Below are 15,645 nucleotides of genomic sequence, written 5' to 3'. Positions count from 1 at the left end.
TCCATATTTGATTTTGTTTTTATATACACAATTATGCCATCAAACTGTTGTATAAACGCAATATCACACTCGTAGCAGTGCGATATGGCTGTATATCGTCACTGGTGGGAGCACTAAGGCACTCGGCCTAACTAACGCACGCCTCCCACCAGTGCTGATATACAGCCATATCGCACTGCTTCTCGTGTGATAATGCTCAGATATATATATATATATATATATATATATATATATATATATATATATATATATATATATATATATATATATATATATATATATATATGCGTGTTTGTGTGTGTTATTGTGTATATTGTATTTCCAAATGTTCTCATCTAGTGCAGACAAAATAATACTAATAACTAATAATACTAAGGGTGTCACGATCCTCCAAATTCTCGATTCGATTACATTTTCGATTCTAAAGGCACGATTCGATTTTCGATTATGAATAATCAATTAATTAATGACCAATTAATTATTTGTAGCCTACCGTTTAAACTACCTGACCTGCATGGTCATTGTTTTACCTATAAACAAATCATACAGTAAATGAATAAAGCCAAGATACACACATAATTACCACCTGTCAATCACTTTTTTCTGCGGGACTCGTGAATAGGCAGTGATCTGTGTCGTTATAATGGCGTCGGTAAAAAAAAAGACGCACAGCCAACAGGAACCAGCCAACAGTATCTGAGGTGTTCGCTAAAATGACTAAGTACAAGTGAGTGAAAGATTGAAGCAGTCCTCTGACTGCCTTGACCTGCTCTCTCGAGCGCATGGCTGCGAGTGCATCTTTGTCTGTGTGGTCACGTGATGTGCATTTTCAGAGGTAGAGAGGAAGGAGGGCTGCTCAGAAATGCTACAGGCCACTGTGGATGTCAAATCGTTGTCATTCTAAAATGCCATTTAAAAACAAAGACAGTGTAAACAGGGCCTGAGTGTGTACTTTTCGCGAGCGGATTTGCAAAGGGGGCGAGCGGAGGATCGCGATGCCGGTGTTGTCTATCGGACGAACCGCAAGTAATACGTACATAGCAGAGCTTGCAAAACTGTGTTTTTTTTTGTCGGCAACACGAACGTTTCAACATTACTCACTGGAAATCCAAAATGCTTACACACCGGCGACTTCATTGAAAGAGGAGAGGGTTTAAGTTCTGTTGACGGGTCTCCTGCTTCTGCAGATTAACAAGAACTTCAACAAGCCGGTTTTTTCCCGATTGGCAAGCCAAGCTGACGTGACATGGGGGCGTGGCAGCATCGACGATTCTATTTTTTGATTCGATAATCGAAATTGAGCATAAATTTCGATCGATTTCGATTAAAAATCGAAATCGTGACACCCCTAAATAATACTAATAATAATATATAAATAATAATGAATAAAAATACCTAATAAAATCCAGGTTGTTTGATTTTGAGCTTTCTGTTTTCCCAGGAGTGTGTGGAAGCACCTGCGGGGTTTATCTATGTGTGGTTTTCTGCTGCTGTTTCCAGGATTCATGGCCTACAAGATCTCACAGTTTTTCAACATGGATTTCTGGCTGCTGATTTTGGTCTCCAGCTGTATGCTAACATCTCTGCAGGTAATTCTGTTTCTATAACTGCTTCATACGATCAACCAGTTGTGGATTTTCTGATTAATGATAATTAGATTCATTAACCGGTCATTTTTAAAATGGAAACTGAAAAAAAGATACTCAAGTGGAACAGAGCTGTATTATCTTACAAAAAAGAAGCATGAAAATAAACAGCACTTTTTAGAATGAATAAATAAATAATCAGTAGATATTAATGTATCAATTATTCATTGAATTCATTGAAATTATTCATATTCATTACTGATTGCATGCACAAGTTCTATCTTGTGCTTTTATCAACGTGACATAATGGATCACACTTCAATAAATGAAGCATATCCAATGCTGCAAAAGTATAAAACAATTAAGCTTGTGCTTTATCTCGCTCCACTTCGAACTGGTTAAAATACATTGTTATTTTTCAAAAACAAATATGAAGATGTTTAGTTGATTTTGATGAAGTGTATTTGTGTTTGAATAATTGTTTTTAAGAGTAGTTGAAATAAATGAATCAAATTAAATTAGAATAAAATTAAAAAAAGAGTCATGTTAGAGTTTTTTTTTCAACTGATATCCACATTTAACCGAGCTTTAAGGAGAAACGAGGGTAAACTGCTCGAAAGGGGACGGTATATTATGCAATAATTATCTCAATTCATGTTTTTTCATAACTGTTTAAAGCAAATTTGAATTTCGATTATTTGCACAGCCATAGCTGAAACCAACATAATCGAATGAAGATCTAGTAGGGCTGAACAATATATCGTCTGAGCATCGATATCGCAATGTGTGTATCTGCAATAGTCACATCGCAGGATTTGATTATTTATTAAAGATTAAAAGAATTTTACCATGTATACAATGATGATCATCTTATTTTACAATTGATAGATACATTTCTGTAGTATATTTCTGCACAAACAATTGACCCTTCACTAAGCCCCGCCCTCCTTAGTTACTGTTGCTATGCCTGTCAAACTTTTGTGCCTGGCACGGCTTTTACAATGTCTAAGCACCAGTGTCAGACATTGCCAGTGATATAGTGTCCTTTTTGGCAAATAGGTGAGATATCCGAGAAAGCCAGAAAAAAAAAGCACTGCAGTATGCATTACAGGGGTATATTCACCACATAATAGACAACCGATTAGAGAATCTAATACTGCCTCATACTCTGACCATTCAACAGCTCAGTTTATGCACAGCAGAAAGGGGTGACATTTAAAAATAATCTAATAATAACAAATTAAACCGTGATTTCTCTATTTTTAGCCAAAAAGCCTGATAGATTAATTGTTGTGCAATGAAAAATAGCGTAACTAACCGACGAGGGAACACGCATGGACAGTGCTTCTACATACTTCATTGACAGAAAAAACAGCCAGAAATGGGAAACTAAAGGATTTGTGCTGAATAGTAGCATCATTGACCCATAACAATGTACAGTAAGTTACCTATTACTGTCAGTATGTTTGTGTGCTCTTTATAAATGACTGAAAAACAGCTGCTGGTAAAGTATATTGATCGCAAGTGCTCAGTTTATGATCATATCTCGGTTTTGTTCTGTTTATTTGTAATTTTGAATATTCGTAGCTTGAAATAGATTAAAATATAAAGTTCAGTAGAGTAAGATTCGCAGATTTATAATTTCCGGATCAATAACTCATGTCATTATCACCTATTCACTATTAGTATGACTGAGTTACTATGGCGAAGGCTTAAACGGAGCAGTGCTCATAATATCGAGCGTAAAAAATGGAAAAGACAGCTGTGAAACAACCTGCGTTGTATTTTTGTAGGAAACACAGTTTAGATCCGTTTAGGTAACGTTAAGAAGTGTGAGGTATTGCCGTCGGTCTATCACTGAATGTCAGGAATATCAAAACAAAACCAACTTAAATCCACTCCTTTAGCGCCCCTCACACAGCTTGATCCACGCTGGCATTTCTCATCTTGGGTTTGGTCCACTATCCCATCCTAACTTTAAGGATACCGGGTATCAGATTTGCACAATTCATATGCACAACACTTTGGTCTGTTTCCCTCAATCAAGAGCTTGACAGATCCCCTGCGCGTAGCTACAGTTGCTAAGCCACGATTGGTGGATGGCGGTTTTCCGGTGTGGCTTAGCCAAGTATCAATATTACAAACAATTTTAGATTGTTCTGATTGTCTGTACAACTTCTGATTAACTTCTGATTAATAATACTATTGAACTCCCTTTGTAATTATTGTAATCTATGCATATGCACTGCATTAAAAAAAGTCTTGATCCTCCCAGTTGATCTAAATTAATGAAATCTTTTCCAAATGGAGCTATTCAAATCATCTGGGGCCTCATGTACGAAGACTTGCGTGGAAATCTTACTAAAACATTGCGTACGCACGAAGCTGTAAATGTGCGTACGCAGAAAAAAATTCAGATGTATGAAACACTGCGTACGCCGAATCTCACGCATATTCTTTTGTACATCTGAATGAATGTGAAACTGAGCGCAACATGCACGAGCACAAAACCCCTCCCTGCCTCCTCCCCCGTATGAATATGCTAATGACTATGCTAATGGCAAAACCCAACGAAAAAGCAACGGCAAAATCAAGCAAAAAGAGAAACTTTGAACAGAATGTGAATTGGAGGTGCTGCTTTCGGAGGTAGACCGGAGAAAAGCGGTGTTATTTGCAAGTTTGTTCTCCGGAATTAACAACAAAAGAAAAAAATAGAGTGGGAGAGTTTAGCTGATGCGGTTAACACAGTTGGGTCTGAACATCGCACTGAGTGCATTTAAAAAAGAAATAGTGTGGTTTATATCTGTAAAATGTTGCAGTACCCTAAGCGGTCTCAGTGGCGCACCTCATAAGAAGCATGAGATCATGTACAGACATATTCGAGCGTCAACTCGGCTCGAATCCAGCGTCTGATAAATTCTTTATTCTTTTTTCCCCCCGCTACATATCAGATTTTGCCCACTATTTATCAAGAGAAAGACAAGTAGGAATCATCAATAAGTTTGTGCATCATATTTTATTTGCACATTTATTGAATGGAAATGTTTCTGATTCACGCATGCAAATTCATCTTCAGATAGTGTCTTTATAGCAATGTGTGTGCGGTAGATTGCTCAGATTACATTGCGACTGCTGCAATTTGCGCTTTAATGTTTAGCTGGTCAACTGTATGGTATGGAAATCTTACATACCTACTATATGAACCCGTCTCATACAGCTGCCATTGCAAGGATCAGACACTTTGTAGAGAGGAATTTAACACAACCGCCTCCAGGAGTCGCCAATGGAAATAAAACAGACACGCACAAAAAATGTGCGTACGCCTGCCAGAAAGCTGCCGTGAACCTGCGCACATTCCCACGTTCAGTTCATTGTTAGTAAATCCAAACGTGAGCGATTCTGAGCGTGAAACCTGGCGTACGCAAAGTTTTTGTGCGTACGCAGCGTTGATACATGAGGCCCCTGGTGAAACTAAATTCATATCGCAATATATATTGCAACAAAACAAAATATCGCAATGTCAGATTTTTCCAATATCGTGCAGCTGTAAGACCTACGCAGATTTTAGAATCGTATGCTTAATCGACCAATTGATTAAAAGGATAATTAACAATTAATCAATCATCAATTACATATTTGCATACCTCCCAGCATGCAACGCTCTACAGTTATCTCATGTTATGTCTGTTAGGTGACAGGCACTCTGCTGATCTACAGTCTGTTCATGGTGGAGGTGTGGCGCGGTTCTGCCCTGCCCGGTCTGGATGAAATCGTTTATTATGTGAATGGAGTGTGTCGTGTGCTGGAGTTCGCGGTGGCTGTGTGTGTGGTGGCGTACGGGGCCTGGGAGTCCCTGTGGGGAGAGTGGAGCTGGATGGGAGCCTCTGTCATCATCATCCACTCTTACTGCAATGTGTGGCTCCGAGCTCAGGCAGGCTGGAAGAGCTTCCTGCTTAGACAAGAAGCCGCTCGCAAAATCAACATACTGCCAAAGGCCAGTGCAGAGCAGCTACAGGACCACAATGATGTCTGCGCCATCTGCTTCCAGGTCAGAGCAAGCACAAAGTTTGGTCGTTCGTTCAGTGTGTGTAATACTGTAAAATGTTTAACTGTTAAATTACTAAAATAGATGCAAGCAGCAATTACGGGTTCAAGTTCTTTAAGACCTTTATCACTCAACCTTTATGGGTCAACCTGAGGTTTTGGGCTGATACTGGAACAAATATATGATGGAGACAAGTTCAGACAACTTAAACAATCATGGAAATATCATGGAATTTTGAAAGATCTATCCTGGACATTAGGGGTGTAACGATTAATAACGTCGACAAAAATGTCACAATATGCATCGTGGCGTTATGACGATTTGATTACGATATGATGTCCGTTTTCTCTTATTAGTTGAGCTGTTTGCACGTGAGCTACGTTCCACCTGCTGTCGCACGTGAGTTCAGATTGCAGCAGCAGTAATGTTAGCAGACCAAGATGAGTGGAGCTGAAATAGAGGATGGCCCATCCTCTCAAAATCAGACATCTGGCAACATTTCGGTTGTACAGTCATTGCTTTAGACTCGCCCGCTTTTTGACACGCATACTGGGTCAAACATCCTAAGTTTTAAAGTCTTCACAGTGATTTACATACTTTGCACAGCGACAGGGATACCTCCTAATAGTGTTGAAAGAGTCACATGCTGTATTTATAAGGTACAATTCACCCTAAAATATCATTCTGTCTTCATATAATGTTCCCGCCGCAAAATCACACATGACGTGAGCTGACTGTGAGCTGTTACTACAGAGGGCGGATGATAGACGCGCGCGTATGGCAAGCCACTTTGGCATTTAAACCTTTGTTCTGACTATCCATAAATATATTTAGAGATATCTCTAATTATATTTTGACAAGTCATAATTATAATTCGACTAGTCAGAATGACAATTAGAGATATCTGCAATTACAATTGTACTAGTACGAAATCAGATTGGAGATATCTGCAAATATATTATGACTAGTCATATTCCTCCATTGACTTCCATTAAAAAATATTTGCAGATATCTCTAAATGAGTTTTGACTAGTCACAATTGTAATTAGAGATATCTCTAAATGAATCTAATTAAATATGAATTAAATACCTGGAAATGTGGATTTTTTTTTTTTGCACACACAAAAAACGCAAGTGACCAAGCAAAGCCTTAAGCTCTTACTGTTAAATTCAATTGAATAGAAAGCTTTTTTTTTTTTGCACCTTTACTTAAATAGTTCCTTAATTTTGTCTCTGTCATTTCAATAATATTTTTAAGAAGTTTTTAAATTGTTTTATTTTCCAGAGACAGGCCTGTTTAATTTATTTTCTTAAAGAAGGTTCAGTTTAACAAGTTGAAACAAAAGAAATACATAAAAAATAGTTTACTTGGTAAAATTTGCATTTCAGTTTAATTTTCAATTTTTATTCGAAATACCGTGATACATATCGAATCGTGAACATTATATCGTGATACTAGGGTTGTAACAATATACCGGTATGACGGTCTACCACGATTTGAACGTGCACGATTATCATACCATGAACAATTGCATATCAACGGTTTTAACCCTTAAAGACCGAGACAGCCGCCCGCGGCTAAAAATAAGTATTGCTCTTAAATGTTTAATAACTTTTGATCCGCTGATCTGATTCATACAATTCAAAGATTGGCATAAAGAAGAGAATCTCAGCTTTCCAGTGCTGTATCACATAACATTCGCGGACTTTCAGAGGCTCCGGAATCAGTGCGGTTACGTCATCAAAATTTGACAACGCTGATTTGACAAAGAAACGCTCGTCACTGTGTCTCCGGACAAACCAGACATGATACATTGATGCATTGTCCCTCCTCCATGCCCAGATTGGTTCAAACTCGCTATATCACAACCAATAAGCATAGGTTTCACTTTTGTTTGTGGACCAACACTGAGCTTTTTGAACAACACGGAATGAGAGATAGGCATACATTTCTGCGCGGCTAAATAAAACGCAAAAAAAAAAAAAAGTTTTGCATGAAATAATTCTCATACTAAGTACTTTTGCATGCACAGCAGCACAGAAACATGACAAAACAGTGACACAGCAAAGACGAACTGCTGCTCTTGCTGTTTTCAAAAGACACAAATGAAGGTGCAGCTGTTTGTCTGCATTGCATACAACCACATCCAAATCCATATCCACAGACAACCATATCCATGCTGGCACATAAAACCTAAGGATGTTCCATATTGAATCTAGTTTCGTTATGTAACTATTTATAGTATAGTAAATATTTATATCTATTTTTTACTGAGGATTTGCACCATGTTTATTTGGACTTTGACACATTATTTATTATTTTCTTATTTTTTTATTTTTATTTTTTACTTTTAAAAATCTCAACATGCTTACATTTCTTCATCACAACCTAGACTGAATAAAACAACGCTTTAAATACATGTTTACAGCCATAAACTTGGTATTGCACTTTTGGTCTCCCATTTATCCTGCTTTTAAGGAAGGACAGTTTAAGTTTATTTTTGTCTAATCTTAAAAGACCTTGCTTGTTTATTCCTTCTAATTTAATTTATTAAAATGGGATATTTTTTAGTTTATTTTTATAAAAGACTTCTATAGTTCTATTAAAATGGTTCTTTCAAAAGTTTGTTGAAATAAAACCTTTGTTCAGTCAGAAAACGTGTTCTTATTCTTTTCAGGGTCTTTGCTATGAGAATTACTATTTAATACCGTATACCGCGAAACCGTCAAACCGTGGTATTGTTTTAGACGATTATCATACCGTAAAAAATTCATACCGTTACAATCCTACGTGATACAAATCGTATCGTGAGCTGAGTGTATCGTTACACCCCTACTGGACATTGATAGTAAGGGAAATTAAATGTTTTTGTCCTAGTTGTGAAATACCTAGAATTTTTGTTTGTCATTTTAAATCGGATCGTAATTTATCAAAATGTAATTTTTTTTTTATATCATATTTTTATATCCTGCTGTTTTGACGCCTGTTGTTATGGTTAGGCCATTTTCAGCACCACTTGTACCTGTTAATTAAGGCTAACATGTCAGGGAGAAATTTATTTAGATCTTTGGCTTTTAAAATGACTACTTTAAAGACTGGGCAATAGAAAGTAGATGACAGAAAAGCTTAATATACATTTGTAAAACTACTATTGAGCTATCGAATATGAAAGGGGAGCACTTTGCACTGCAGCCACAAAAAAAGTAAGTACCTCCGATTTCAAATTATCAATTGTTGTCCATTTGGTTATTAAAGTAAAATGTATTATTTTAACCTGTTATTTTAATGTTATATTATTAATATACACTCCCTGACAAAATCTTGGATTTGATTCCAGCTCTAAGAGCAACAAACAATAACTTGACTTCTAGTTAATCATTTGGAAAAGTGGCAGAAGGTAGATTTTTCAGATGAATCATCTGTTGAACTGCATCCCAATCATCACATACTGCAGAAGACCTATTGGACCCAAGATTCTCACAGAAATCTGTCAGGAAAAATTATTGTTTGGGGTTACATTCAGTATGGGGGCATGCGAGAGATCTGCAGAGTGGATGTTCTTACTTCTTTTTCGACTACAACATGACTAATTTGATAATTAAAAATCAAGGCCTAATCATATTTTATTTTGGTAAAGTAAGTGTGATCTAGAAGCCTTTGTCTTTCTCATAAGCTACTTTTGATACCAAATGATCAACTAGAAGTCAAGTTATTATTTGTAGTTCCTAAAACTTGGATGGGTGACAAGACTTTTGTCGGGTAGTGTATAAGCACAAAAGCAGCCTGTTCTTTCCATTGATTAGGTGTCATGAAAATTCAGCTTTTAGTCTGTGAGAATCAGGGAACGGTCCGAGAATTTTACATTTGGCTTAAAATGGGAACCCTGCACACACAACCGAAACAATTACACTGTAATACTAAGGGTGCTTCTCAATATCCTTCCTCGTATTCTTACTCCTGCATCATCTGTCCTAAGAAACTAATCCAGTTCAGCCTTCTTGTAGGACATCCTGAGAAGAGAGGGCTTGAGCGAGGATACAGGGCTGTACATTTTATGTAAACCTGACACACCTTGTAACCTCTGCCCTTTTACATCTGCACTAATAATAAGGTTATTTGAATGATTATATGAATATTAAGCATGCAGTTATTGTAAATGTAGGTTAGGTTTTCACAGTTGTGTTAATTTAGTAAGTATAATGTACTCTTCAGCATAAATAAAAGCAGTTCATGACTGGAAATAATTGCTAATAATAACTAGTAAAAAAGAAAAAGAGACAAATGTGGGGTTTTTTGGAGGTTGAAATGATTCCAATTATCTCTAATATTCAAAAATGCTGATGTGCAAGCAAAATCAGGGGTGCAGAGTATTTATAAAAATGCTTTGAAGTGATGCCAAAGGAAGCTTGGTTATTTCTTTTTGCGTCATTCATTCCATCTTTTCCTTGCATCCTTCCCTCACATCCTGAGGGGTTGGAGCTAAGACTTAAGGAAAGGAAATAAGAATGCACAAATGAGAATTGAGAAGGACCCTAAACATTTACACCAAGCGAGCTTACACACACATTTATACATGTTTGGTTTACTACAAGCCCATTTTCAACTTTCACTGTAATCTATTAGCATAATATGGCATAATTGTAAAAACTGATGAGTCAATATAGAAGTAGTGAACTTTGACCAAATGTGTTTTAGTTATGTCTAAATATGAAATTAAAAAGCAAAACTTATTCTCTTAGTAGAAGGAGCTAATGAACAGACCCCCGCAATCTACTGGTCTCACAGGCATAAATCCCTGTGACACCAGTATACAATAGCGGATAGGATGTGTGCCCCCCCCCATCTGAGAGTTTCCCCCCTTAAAAAGTTATTTTTAAAAAGAAATCACACTCTCTGTTGTGAAAAATGTATGTATGTATACCTAAAATAATAGTGAAATTGTAGAAAAATCAAACATAACAAGTGCATTTAGAAACAGTTGAGTTTCCTTTCCTCACAGGGGTTTGGCCCACTGCCTGATTTCCCAGTTCATCTCACCTACTCTTCACACACACACACGAGCCAGGTGTACTAGTGACTCGGTTAATGTTGAACTCCAGTGAGGAGGGTCCTTTATTCTATATAAATAAAGTGATTCTCTTAAATGTATTTGATGCAGACTCATTCATAAATTAGTTGCGGCAAAAATGCTGATTACCGCTGTAATTTTCCATGAATCTGCTATATTAGCGATTAAAATATTACTTATCTAGATTATGTTAGCTTGTTTACAATAGCTTGTTGTACAGTGCAATGCGACTAACATGCCAAAGCTGTTTCCCGTGCATTGTTTTATTAGTGATAGCTTCGAATAATTTTAACTTAACATTAACGGCCACAATTAGCATATTGATTAGCTGTGCATTTACTAAATGAGTACTGCTAGTGCTATGTCCAAATTGACCCCACTGTTTTTTTTTTTTGTATAATCAGTTTCTATTCTGTCTGTTAGTGTCTTAATTATTGTGGACATTTCTGGAAATTAAGTACATTTATATGTACAATTTGACTATTATTTGTGTCCCCTTCAAAAACTGCTCATAAGTAAATTTGATAGTTATTGTCCCGCCTACTGTCAAATTCAGTTTATGTTCATGACTGGTCATAATGGCAGTTTCTGGAAATAAACTTTTGCATGCATGTTAAAAATCATGACACATTTGCTTTTTTTTTTTTTTACATATTGAGTTTCCTTTTAGACTGAATAGAAATTCTATATATAGATATGATATACAGTAGAAATGATTAATGTTTTAAAAAGGCCATCAAGTTTTAAGCTTTTATCTCAGTGGTGCGTAAATCATAATTGTGAGATGAAAAAGTTCTACAATAATCTTTTTTTTTATTTTATTTTATCCCATGGTATAAATATTCTTACATAGATACAGGGCCTTCTATGTAATCAAGCTAAAGTTTGCACAACAATGATTATAACAGGATGTCCACGAGGTCTTAAGGTATTAAAAGTTGATAAATCAATATAGAGAAACATAAGGCCCTTAAAGTATCAAAAAGTCTAAAATGCTGTTTTACTTGGTGTTATATTTTGCATCGTTTTTGATTATGCAATGTATAGTTCTATGCTAAAGTTTGCCAGGATTTAATCTGTGAATATTGAGATGCTGTAGTTTATGAAATCAATAAAATCCTGTTAGTTTTGACATCATGCTGCTTTGCTTACTGCAGTAACCAAGACCACACTGTTATTCCTGCTGTTATATAGACGCCACCTGCTGGATTAGCATTTGTTTTATTTTAATAAATAGTGACTTATTTTAGGATTAATTTCTTACAATTAGTTGTTCGTAAATGTACTGTAAGTTAAAATGTCGCTAGTGTTTCCGGTTGAAACCTAAATCTTAAAATGTATGGAAAGTGTCTTAAAAAGATCTTAAAAGGTATTGAATGTCACTCTGTACACTCCAAAAATGTATTTTGCTGCATGTTTAATCTACTTATTTCAAATTAGTTGAAACAACACAATTCATAAGTTTTTGGGGGACAACTTCTTTTTTTTGTTTGTTTAAACCACTTAAATTGGTAAAAATGATTAAGTAAACTTAATCGATTTGTGTTGGGATAACATGGAGATTATGTGGAACCCTGCATTTTTACAGTGTATATACCCTGTATGACGTCTTTTTTTTTTTTCTTCTTAAACCTGCAGGATATGACATCAGCTGTGATTACCTACTGTGGTCATTTCTTCCATGGCAACTGTTTGAGAAAGTGGCTTTACGTGCAGGAGACGTGCCCCATGTGCCACACCTCCATCAAACCCACAGCCAGTCCAGCGGCTCCAGCAGACGAAGCTCAGCCGGCCCAACCAAACTCACCTCCTGCAGAGGAAGAACCCCCGCCTGAAAACCATGAGGAAGAGGAAGAACAGAGAGATGATGATGATGATGATGATGATGATGATGTTGATGATGGTGAGGATGATGGTGATTCCTCCCCAGAGACCAGCTGTGAAGAATCTGAAAGTAAATACTCTAGGAGGAAAGACAGTCTCCAACACTTACATTGTGAAGCTAATGGTGATTCTCAAGGTGTTGCAGATGCTGTGCCCAGTTGCTCATCGGACGAGGACTCTAAAGTGTCTTTGCAGGAACCTGGGAAGGAAAGGGCCAGAAACATAAACTTAGCCAGAGAAGCGTGAAACAGAGAAACCAAAATAGCACGGTTGCAGAAATCTTCTCGAGAAAATAGAGCAAAAGCTCAGAGAAAGGAAGCCATTATGCTGCTTGTGTGCTGGACTGACTTTTTCACAGGACCTCCGCAGTGAAGATTATACTTAGCATACGATCATTTTGAATAATCTTGTCTTGACATTTTTTAAGATGTCATGTACACTGTAAACCATCTCTGTTAATTAACAGTTTCCATATTTTGCGATTCACAAGTGTTTTTAGTTTTTTTACAATTGCTTTGTCGACTTTTGATGTGGAAAATTCAACTCTAAAGTTTAGACTTTAAAGACTTCTGTTGACATTTTATTAGTTAGAAATAATATAAGAGATAACATGTAGAGAAATAAGTCTGTAAAATAATATTATATTAAATATGTTATTATATGTTAATAAATGTTATTAAAAGGTTTTTGTACAGTAATATATAACACCAACTCAGACTATATATCACTTTAAACTATTAAACATGTTTATAAGTCACTTTTTCAAACTTTCTGAGGTTAAAAACTGTTGGAAGAAAGATCAAGGTCACAAAATGCAATTCAAAAACATTAAGAAATGGGGGAAAATAAAAAACACGAATCACAAAATATGCAAAACTGTTGATTTACTGATTGTTTTAACAGTGTATGATGATAATTGTCCAGTTCTGTGGGAGAAATGAGCTGATCTGAGATCTAAAATACACACAATTCATGTTTTTTTTTTGTTTTGTTTTTTGTCTGGGTGTATGAAATGACTTTCTGTTTGTGGTATTGGAGGTACAGATAAATTGCACATGAGTGAATCTCATTCTGACTGATGCAGGACCGCAGGTAGCTGTGCCTTTTCTGTGTCACTCCATTGTGTGCTCGTGTTTTAAACTGAAGATGTGGAGCTGTCATGGAGGTGGTCATATCATGGCGAGGATTTCTCTCAATTACGTTATGGTTTGTGGATGTGTTCTGCCGGGATTCAGGGGTAATAAACTGTCAGTGAAGCTGCGTTCGGTGCACAATGATCATTGTTAAAGGAAAGATCCAAGGTGAGGATGTTTATCAGAGCAGAGAATAAAGATGAAATGCTTATACAATCACACTTATTATTTTGTTCTTTATCGGTTTTGTTTAAATCAGTCTGTGTGATTCGTAGAGCGTCTTCTCTTCAGTTGACTGTTTTTCTCGATTACCTTAATGGTAGGAGAAGATTAAAACAACACAAGTTATTATTGTCTGATCTGTTTGTGAATTGTGTGTTTTTTTCTTTCTTGCAGGCTCCTGAAAGCTCTACATCAGGAGTGTCAAACTCAGATCCTGCAGAGTTTAGTGACAGCCCTGCTTCAACACACCTATCTCTAGGTATTAAGCAAGTGTAGGCACTCAATTAGTTTGATCAGGTGTGATCATTCTGCATTGGCCACTTGATAGTTCAGTATTGGGTAGGGCTGCACGATGTTGGAAGAATATTCGCAATGCAACTATTTAGTTTTTCTGCAATATGTATTGATGGATTGAATATCTCAATTTGTGGAAAATTCATTATTTCAAAACCATTGGGGTGAGTGTATATAGGGAAGTGTGTCTGCATTAATTATTATCAACTAGTTAAATAACTTTAAGCAAGACATTTAGCAGAAGAAAAAGAAATGCTGGAAAAAAAAAAGCTTTTTCTGCTAACTCTTATTGGCAGTTAGACACAAATATTTACAGAACTAAGGTAACGAGACACTTGACAGCCTTCAATATTGACTTGACTACTATAAACTCACTTTAAATGTAAATTATGAACTCTAAATCTATTATGTTTGAACTTTGCCATTAATTACATTTAGATTTAGTCATTTAGCAGACGCTTTTATCCAAAGCGACTTTCAAATGAGGACAAGGAAGCAATTTACACAACTATAAGAGCAACAATGAATAAGTGCTATAGGCAAGTTTCAGGTATATAAAGAAAGTGTAAGAAGCAAAACATTAGTCTTTTATTTTTTTTGTAGTTAGTGGAGGAGTCAGAGAGGGAGTTGCATATTAGTAAGGAAAGTGGAGACTAAATAGTTGAGTTTTTAGTCGTTTTTTGAAGACCGAGTGACTCTGCCGTTCTGATGCAGTTAGGGAGTTCATTCCACCAAATGGGCAGCTTGAGCGCGAGAGTTCGGGAAAGTGATTTCTTCCCTCTTTGGGATGGAACCACGAGGCGACATTTATTCACAGAACGCAAGTTTCTGGAGGGCCTATAAATCTGCAGAAGTGAGAGTAGATAAGAAGTAAGCAAACATCAGAGCTTTAAATTTGATGCAAGCAACAACTGGCAGCCTGTGCAAATGGATGAGTAGCGGATAGACATGCTCTTTAAGGTTCATTAAAGACCACTAGTGCTGCTGCATTCTGAAGCATCTGAAGAGGTTTGATAGAGTTAGCTGGGAGCCCGGCTAGTAGAGAGTTGCAATAGTCCAGTCTGGAGAGAACAAGAGCTTGAACAAGGAGTTGAGCTGCATGTTCAGATAGAAGGGGTCGGACCTTTCACACGACTTTCTCCAGAATCTTGGCCATGAATGGAAGCAGGGATACCGGTCTGTAGTTTTCAAGTAGCGTTTGATCCAGGTTGGGTTTCTTTAGCAGTGGGGTTACCCTAGCCTACTTAACTGAAGTGGATGAATTAACAAACTCCTTTTCAACAATTACCCATACTTGACACTGAAGATCCTGCAGTGTGTCTCTTGCAAATGTGTACATTGTGATATTGATGCTTAAACGATTTATTGTGCAGCCCTACTGGCAATAATTTATCAACCGAGCTGAAAATTAT

At 36.6% G+C, this 15,645-nt stretch overlaps 1 protein-coding gene across 2 annotated transcripts in view; it reads left to right on the top strand.

Annotated features, from left to right (window-relative positions):
* Positions 1–13,938, top strand: part of zmp:0000000662 — a 33,814-nt gene extending 19,876 nt beyond the window's left edge. The window contains exons 9-11 of one of the 2 annotated variants that reach the window (XR_012389191.1): positions 1,501–1,589; positions 5,278–5,634; positions 12,339–13,938. Coding sequence is in view for 1 of the 2 variants with exons in the window: in XM_001342476.10 (XP_001342512.2) it covers positions 1,442–1,589; positions 5,278–5,634; positions 12,339–12,830 (997 nt within the window). In the remaining variant the exon portion in view is untranslated. Of the gene's footprint in view, positions 1–1,441; positions 1,590–5,277; positions 5,635–12,338 lie in introns of both variants that reach the window. The other variant, XM_001342476.10, reaches the window with a different exon arrangement.
* The last annotated feature ends 1,707 nt before the right edge of the window (positions 13,939–15,645 follow it).

This window comes from Danio rerio, chromosome 13 (assembly GCF_049306965.1).
Source record: "Danio rerio strain Tuebingen ecotype United States chromosome 13, GRCz12tu, whole genome shotgun sequence".
Taxonomy (NCBI): domain Eukaryota; kingdom Metazoa; phylum Chordata; class Actinopteri; order Cypriniformes; family Danionidae; genus Danio; species Danio rerio.
This window is presented reverse-complemented; position numbering and strand designations above follow the sequence as displayed.